Genomic DNA, 9,062 nt, shown 5'->3' with positions numbered 1-9,062 from the left:
TGCCTGGTTAAAAGCTAAGAGAGTGACGGTTGTGAGTTAGGACAAGTGGATTAGTGAGAGGTAAGGGCTTCCATCTCTCTTCATCCTACCTCCAAAAATCTTATTTCTATTCCTGTATCCTGGGCTTAGAATCTCTGCCAAACTATGATAGCCAAGGCATTGATGGCATTAGTGCTAAAGTGGTTAGAGTCATGTGGGTAGGCCTATCATTCCTAATGTTGTGTCCTAATTCCTGGGATCTGTGACTATGCTTCCTGGCAGAGCGAGGGAACTTTGCAAGCATGGTTAAGGACCAGATCATTGGTGAGATGAGCATTATGACCAGGGTCACTGTAGGAGAGCACAAGAAGGTCAGACGATGATTGGTGGAAGTGGATATTATTCTAGAACATCTGGAAGAAACCTTTGACTTTCTTTGCAATTCACTATAATTTGCAAAGTGGCTGATAACAAAATTCCAGGACTTTAACGATCCAACTCCAGACTTGCCACCAGTGTCAAAATTTGTCCACCAATGCTCCAACTTCCCTCCCTCTTTTCACCCCCCAATCTTAGAAATCTCTTAGAAATCTCAAGTAAAAATTTTCCATTAAAATTTGGGTTGCATGTTTACTCTAGTGTTGACTCTTGCATCTTCTGATTGGGTATAGAATCTCTACCTTCAATTATATTACTATTGGTCTCTTTTTAAAAATGAGGCCCTATTCTGGCTTGGATAGCGCAGTCAAGGGCAAGACAGCTTCCAGAGACATTTCTTACCCTGAGACCCAAGCATTGTGGAACTGTGGGCTTCAGTGAGCCCCTTTGGCCGGAGTCCCTGGGAGTGGAGCACTTCGTGTGGGAGATGGGACAGTTTTATGAGGCAGAGAGTTGTCTTGTGGAGGCAGGGAAGATGCCTGCATGCCAGAGGCGGTTTGCCCACTTCCCGAGCTTGGCGTTGGAGTTGTTGCTAAAGGGCCTACCCCTGGAGCTGGTGGATGGGAGTACTCTCAGCACCCCCATGCGCTGGGTCACAGGACTCCTGGAGGAACTGCATGAATGCCTGGAGAGAAGATCAAGACTGGTGGTCCTGTCTGCACTGGGTGTGCCGGGCACAGGGAAGTCCACCCTGCTCAATACCATGTTTGGTCTGCAATTTGCCACAGGCAGGGTCTGTAGCTCTCGAGGAGCCTTCATGCAACTTATAATGGTGACTGAGGGCTTTAGCCAGGACCTGGGCTGTGACCATATCCTAGTGATAGATTCTGGGGGTTTGATGAGTGGGTCCCTGACCACAGCTGGGGAAAGGTTTAAGTTGGAAGCTTCTCTGGCCACTTTGATTATGGCACTAAGTAATGTCACTGTGGTCAGGTTAGCTGAAACAAGGGACATTCCTCCCGCCATTTCGCATGCATTTCTGAGGCTGGAGAAAACAGGGCACATGCCCAACTATCAGTTCGTATACCAGAACCTCAGTCCTACACTGAGAGAATGGAGGCAGCTCCTGGATCAAGCAAGTGATGCGAGCAGAGCATCAGTGCACGTGGAGAAACAGGGTGACGACATTCGGACTCTGGCCGACTTGGCTTTTTGTGACCCAGAGAAGCAGCACATTTGGCATATCCCTGGGTTGCGGCATGGAGTGCCTCCCATGGCTGCTGTGAGCCTGGGATATGGTGAAGCCATTTTTGAATAGAAAAGATGCTTATTAGAAAACATCAGGAATGGTCTGTCCAACCAGAACAAAAACATTCCGCAGCTCATTGAGTTGGTGAGACAAGTTGATGAGTGTGGAGAGGCTTGCCGTGGGCACTCTCTTTCTGAGTAAGCTGTCCACTCTAGGCTGTGCCCGGCACCTAGGAGGGGATGACTTCCAACTCATATGAGAAGAGAGAATAGTGAGAGTTGGGGAAGTGAAGACCCGGAGTTTCCTAAACAGTGTTGAGAAAGGAAATAATTGCACAAGTCTGTTCAGAAATACTCCCAGACCCTGGGGCAGAAAGAAGAGCCACAGTGCTAGTTTCTTTCTCTTTGAGTTATTTAAAAGGTCTTGGGATTTGACCTTTTGGATAACGTCTCTCTTTTGTCCCCTGGAGTGGAGAGTTGCCGTCTGATTGCTGTTGGGCCTCAGATGGATACTCAGGATAGAAGGTCAGAGAGTTGTCCTGAGGAAGCGGGCATGTCTTTTCCTCCATTGAGCTTGGCATCCATGACTCAGTCCTGTCTATAGAGTGATACCCTTGGTGGCCAAGTCACTACTGTGGTATTCTGTTAACTGACCTGCACTGCCTTCCCCAGTCCCACCCAGGAAGAGGCCCTCCTTGCTGTTGTGTCCTCCAACTTTGTCTACTCCTCTGCCACAACACCCGACACTGACATCATGATTTCCTATTTGTGGTTTGCCCCTCTTAGACTGTGAGCTCCTTGAGGGCAGGGGCTGCATGTTAGCCAACTCTGTACCCTCGGGGCCTGGCACATTGTAGGCGCTTAATAAATGTTTGTTGAATGAAAAAAAAATGAGGTCCTATTTAAATTTCTCCAAATAATCCCAAAATATCATAATATATGCTATTCAGAATACTATGTAAAGCAGGATTGTATATTAATTTAGCTGATGTGGTCTTCAAATCTCTTTAAATACAGGACGTCTCTTGTGGTTGGAGAACCCACTCGGGAAAGGAGATGAGTGCTGAAAGTAGACTATAGGTTGAGCATGATGGCTACTCAATACCCCTATTGCAAACCACAATACCCAAAAGGAGAGAGAGAACCAAAGGGAATGCTCTGCCACAGAGGTGGGGTGGGGTAGGGGGATGGGGTTGGGGGTGGGAGGGATACTGGGTTCATTGGTGGTAGAGAATGAGCACTGGTGGAGGGATAGGTTCTCGAACATTGTATGAGGGGAACACAAGCACAAAAATGTGTAAATCTGTAACTGTACCCTCACAGTGAATCACTAATCAAAAAATAAATTAAATAAATCAATAAATAAAGGTTGTCTCCTTTCTGTCACTAAATGGTCAAGACAGATGTCTTCCAGAATGTTCTGTCATCTAAATTTTTCTAGTTATTTCCATGATTTTTTTTTGTCTTTTTGTTTCTTTACCTGCTGTGCATCTTAAAAGCTGGATGATAAATCTAAACTCTTGATGGATTCCAGGAATGTGTTTTGGGTTAAAAATAATTACATTGTGTGGCCACTCAATACCCCTATTGCAAACCACAACACCCAATTGGAGATAAACAAAAGGGAATACCCTGCCACAGAGGCAGGGTGGGGTGGGGGGGGGGAGATGGGATTGGGGGGTGGGAGGGATACTGGGTTTATTGGTGGTGGAGAATGGGCACTGGTGGAGGGATGTGTTTGCGAGCATTGTATGAGGGAAAAACAAGCTCAAAAATGTGTGAATCTGTATCTGGACCCTCATGGTGATTCACTAATTAAAGAATAAAATAAATTTAAAAAATTACATTGTGCATTTGACATTGTATCACCTCATTTATAGATTTCAGAAGCATCAGGGAAATGAGTGATTCACTCTGATTCTTTGGATTGAACTGCTCTTTAGAAATACCAATTCTGGGAAATAATTTTTTTTTGCCACATCCAGAGGTGTTCAGAACTTGCTACTGCTCTGATGCATAGATAATTCCTGCAATGGCTTGGGGGACCATATGGGGTGGCACTCACAAGGGTAGGCCACATAAAAGGCCAACACCTTACCTGCTGTATTCTGTCCTCTCTACCTACCCCCTCACCCTGCTTTTTTGTTTGCTTTTGGAACTACTTAATTTTAAGGCAACTCACTGACCAGTCTGATGAAGCAGAGCTTCAGCCCGACTCCAAAAGTTGTGAACCAGAGAAAATACCAACATGAAGACCACATTCAAGTTCATAATTTACTATTAACCCTAGAATAAGAAAGACTTTTCCATTGTAACAGTCCTTTATCAGCTAGATGTACAAATATCTGCTTGTTTAGACATTACTAAAGCACACTGCACCCAATATGTTTACCCACCATCATCCATATGGCATAGGCAGATCATTCATCAACTTGTCAATTTAAATAGATTGAAATAGTGAACTCTTATACGTGACTCTTTAATGCTCAGATAACTTTTAAGGAGAAACAGTACCAGCATAATAGAAAAATGCAAATCACTCAAGGCCTTCTTTTTAGGGGACCCTCCTTACCAGTATCAAATAAGGATTAGTGTTTTCTCCCCTCTGATTTCTATTTTAAACATCATTATTATGATAGCCAGCAATATAATGAAAGTATCATAATGGGATTTTTGGATACAATTTCCTTAGGCAAAGGCTTTGGTGTTGGTATTCATCTTGGCCTATGACTGAATAAGGGTGAATTGCTTGCATGTTGTATGTGTGTTCATGTGTGTGTGTGTGTGTGTGTTCATGCACGTATGCATATCCTATCCAAATATTTCTGTAATATAATTAAATGTACTGATGACATCACAGGAACAGAGCCAATCTCTAGGTTTAGCATTTTACTTTCAGGTGATTAGAAACTGTTCTTTAAGCTTTTGAGTCTGACCAAATCAGAGGTGCTCTCAACAGAGAGACAGCATTTTGTGGGTCATTGTCATGTGTAATGAGAAGCTGGGTCCAGTTTGCTTGCTGACTCCCCCTTTCTTTACTCTAACATTTTGATTGGTCTTAATGAGAAACTTAGAGCATTAAAAGCATACTTTGGGCAGAATCCAGAATATGCAATGGTACTATGCATTTTACCATTTGGGAAAAGAGGCTGAAAGGGGTGATGTTGAAAATTAAAAATCATGCAGTTTGAAACTAACTCAAGAATGCTAGATTGATTTTTTTTTTCAAAAGCATCTTTCCCAAAGACACTGGAAGCCAGCACAGTCTTTAAATGCCTGCACTGCACCACGGTGTGAATTGCAGTTGCAAGTCTATGAATGGACACCACTTGCTTAATGAGAATGCCAGATGCCCACATTTAGGAAATGTAAAGAAAGCTGAACCCTTGTAAAATTTTATATATTATCCCTTTCACCAAAATATGAAAAACAGACTAGAAAGGGGAAGGAAAAGTTCTTCTATAAATAAATTTGAAGAAACACTGGACCCCAAAAGAGACACTTGTTTAAATACAGTGTCCAACGAAGAAAAATCGTCAAATAAACAAGAATTCCCACTTTCGAGAGAGCAGTACAAATAGTCTGTATCTCTAGGCTCCAAAGCAGACTTGTCTTCCCCTGTCCTCAGGGCAGGCTGTTCTGGGCTTGATACTGTTCAGCAGTCACTTTTGAGGAGAATGATAAATAAGTAGAGGCGTGAATCCTTTTTTCAAAGACATGTAGACATTATAAAGCCTTTGTATCCCATATCTACTGAAGACTATCCATTTATGTTTGGCCCTGATCCTTGAATTACTTGTATTTCATAGTCTGCTGTTTTTTCTCAACTTCCCCTTTCACTATATCTCAGATCCGTGTTGCTCTCAAACCATAGACACTTCGTCATTTAGGGGTTTTAACTGAACCACACTGTGAATCGCATACTTGTAGATGAGAGAGCCGGGCAGAGGCCCCGCTGCAAACTGGAGTCTGCAGAGTAGATGCCGGCTGCACCCTGCAACAAAAATCCAACTGCGTGTATTTCATGCTAAATGATTGAAAAAATTATGAACCGTGAGTGAAGAAACCAAAATAGCACGATAAGACTCAAAGATTCTTAAAGAGCACTAAAGATATGAGGAGGGCACTGGCAGGGGAGGGAGAGACAGGAGGAAGTTGAGAACTTTGGATTTTGTCTTTTATAAGTTATGTTATCTCCATCAAGCCATTGTGCAGCTCAGAGCTTCTGGCTTCTTATCGGGAGATAGAAATGACATCCATCCCTGTCCTTTTGAGTCAGCTCTTGCCTGGAGTATTGTCTACAAATGGGAGAATCTTCCAGAACCCTCTTCTCCCATTCCTTGGTTCTTACTGACTTCTGAGTTGGTGGTACCATCTAAATCAAATTGGATCCCCAACTCTGTGAGACCCTACTTGGCCTCTCTGTGCCATTGGCATGGTACGTGTTAACACTCCCCATAACCCAGTCCTTCCTTCGCTTTCTCCTCCAGCAAACGTGGCTCCCATCTTGAGTCTCAGCTTCCTCAATTCATTAGATTGAAGTTCTCCACTTGGCTGGCACTCTTACCCCAGTTTCACTATTCCTTTTCTTCCTGCCCCCCTGCTTCTTGGAGAACTCTAGTCTTCTGGGAAGGTAGCTCAATAATACTAACATTCACTAGATCCTTACCCCATGCTCTATTAATCTCATAAAGCTGTGAGATCATCAGTATTTCATTTCACAGCTGAGGAAACTGGCACAGAGAAGTAATGAACCTTCCCAAGTTTGCAGAGCTAGTAAAGGGTAGAGCTAGAATTTGAGCCAAGGTCATAGGTTACTGAACCTCTTGTATTGAGGTCCAAGAGTCAGTATTTAGAGTGTGGTGGCATAAATGGCCACTGTGACCCAATTCTTCATTAAAACAGTGACTGACAGTATTTAAATACATGAATGGGAGGGGGTGGGCTGAAGCCATAGTACAGTAGGTAGGGTGGTTGCCTTACACATGGCCAACCCAGACTCAGTTCCTGAAACCCCATATGGTGTCCTGAGTGCTGCCAGCAGTGACTCCTGAGTCAGGAGTAATAGTATATGAAAGACCAGGAGTAATCCCTGTGCACCACTGGATATATCACTTTATCACTGTATCACCGTCATCCCAATGCTCATCGATTTGCTCGAGTGGGCACCAGTAACGTCTCCATCGTAAGACTTGTTGTTACTGTTTTTGGCATATAGAATATACCACAGGGAGCTTGCCAGGCTCTGCTGTGCGGGGAGGATACTCTCGGTAGCTTGCTGGGCTCTCTAAGAGGGACAGAGTAATCGAACCTGGGTCTACCCCCCAAATAAATACATGAACAGAGCTGGCCTTCCAGAAAACCTTATTGATGTTGGAAATTGAATTTCAGAGACTTTTCATGAGTTACAAACACACTATTATTCTTTGTATTTTTATAAATCATTTACAATTGTAGAAATCATTCCTAAATTTGCAGGCCACACAAAATCACATTGTAGGTTGAACTTGACCCATGGCCCTTTCTTGCCAATTTCTGTTGTTGTAGTTTATCATTTCTAGAGCTGTCTCTACTTCACCACCACCACTAACACAGTATTTTCCTTCTTCATAGTAGCATTACAATCCCCTTAGATGGATGAGAAAATTAAGCTAAAAAAAAAAACTGGGCTAGGAAGGACCGAACTGCCAGAACTCTTAGTCCAAAATCCACCTTCTAGATTTCAAAGCTTCTCAACTTCACCTGTAAGTCATGGCAAGAAGATGGTGTGTGCTGGAGTTGCCCTGTGGTTTTGTGACATAAACATGCAGTCCAACTGAGATTGTGCATTCATTGTCCATAAAACATGCATGGAGAGTATTCACTTATTTGTTTTTGATGTGTGAAAGTGCTCATAAATGGTACAATATAATCAACTGAGATTAGGTTAGCTTCTAAAAACAAATATCAAGGGAAATGTGTACATAACTTTCATTCACTTTATAAGCATTTATCTCGTGCCTCATTTGTGTCAAGCCTAGCAAGCAAAGGTACGTGCTGATGGAGATGCAGCCAGGCTTAGTTCAGTGGTGAAAGGCAGCTGTGTCCATAAATGATTTGGATCCAAAGGGCTGGTGGCTATACCACAAATGCAGTGGAGGCAATGGAATTCTAGACACAGGCTGGGTCAACATGGGAAGGTGACTGTGGGCTGCCTGGCATTCTGGAAGCTTTGTAGGTACAAGAGTAGAGACTTAGAACCTAAAGGAACGGCATGTGCAGATAGAGGTAAGTAAGGTGGCTGGAGAGGAAGGTATCTGTGGGTGAGTGGTAGCGACGGACAGGCAGAAGTTAGGGTCAGTCTGCTGAACCTGATAGTCGACTCCCATTTACTCATGACCTTGGGCCCTAGCTCTTTGCAAGGTAAACTAGGGTCAGCACATAGGTGGAGGACAACCATCAGGCAGCTTGCTGGGCCATCACCTGTACGCAAAGGTGTTACAAGAAAAAAATCAGTGCTTTTTGATGAAAACAAGCGAAGGCTTTTGGAGTAGACCCCTTCTGAAATTGAAGAGAAAGCAGGAGATTTTCCTGATAAATGTCAAAGAAACTCAGTGTTGAGCTGAAACCCAGTATAGAGCAGATTCTTTGGTTGCTTCCATGTTTTAACCACTGTAAATAATGCTTCATTGAACATTGGGGTAGTATGACTTTTGTGCTAATTGGGGTAGATGCAATCAATGGTGATAATGGTTTCTCTAGGGGGATACCCAGAAGTAGAATTTCTAGATCCACTGGTAGTCCTATCTTTAGCTTTTTAAAGGGAATTTCCAAGGCATTTTCTATGGTGTACAATGACTTGCACCAATGTACATTTTCACCAACACTGCATCAGAATTACTTCTTTCATATCCACTCCAGAATATGTTTTGGATTTTTGCAAGTGTGGAGTTTATGCTTATGATCATGACATTTCCCTGAGGATGAGTGGTCATGACCCTTTTTTCATATGTCTATATGTCTATCAACCACTTGCATATTCTCTTTAATGAAGTGTCTATTTACAGATTATGCATTTTAATTGGGTGTGTACCATTTGTTTTTTAGTTGTTTGAGTTCTGTATTTACTTCAAATATCAACTCCTTATCTGATGCATCAATGTGAAAATATTTCTCCTATTCAGTTTCATTTTTTGGTAGATTTTTTGGTTTGAGGTTTGTATTTTTTCATATAGACGTCTTGCAACTTAACATAGTTCCAATGGTATTATCTTAGGTCTTTGACATTGCAAATTAATAAGGCATGGGTTTATTTCTGGGGTTTCAATTTTGTTCCATTGATGCATGTGTTATGCCAATACCAGATAGTTTTTTCTCTTGGGGAACATATCCACTTCATTGTTCGTGGGGGCTACTCTCAGTTTAGTGCTTTGGCATCATTTCTGGTAGTGCTCTAGGGACCATGGGGTACAAGAATT

General features: G+C 42.7%; 1 protein-coding gene across 1 annotated transcript; it reads left to right on the top strand.

Moving 5' to 3' along the window:
• The first annotated feature begins 281 nt into the window (after positions 1 to 281).
• On the top strand, positions 282 to 1,807 carry LOC101537739 (up-regulator of cell proliferation-like). The gene is given in 2 exon segments (XM_004611968.2): positions 282 to 303; positions 699 to 1,807. Coding segments are annotated over 2 exon segments (1,131 nt in total).
• The last annotated feature ends 7,255 nt before the right edge of the window (positions 1,808 to 9,062 follow it).

This window comes from Sorex araneus, chromosome 11 (assembly GCF_027595985.1).
Source record: "Sorex araneus isolate mSorAra2 chromosome 11, mSorAra2.pri, whole genome shotgun sequence".
NCBI lineage: Eukaryota > Metazoa > Chordata > Mammalia > Eulipotyphla > Soricidae > Sorex > Sorex araneus.
This window is presented reverse-complemented; position numbering and strand designations above follow the sequence as displayed.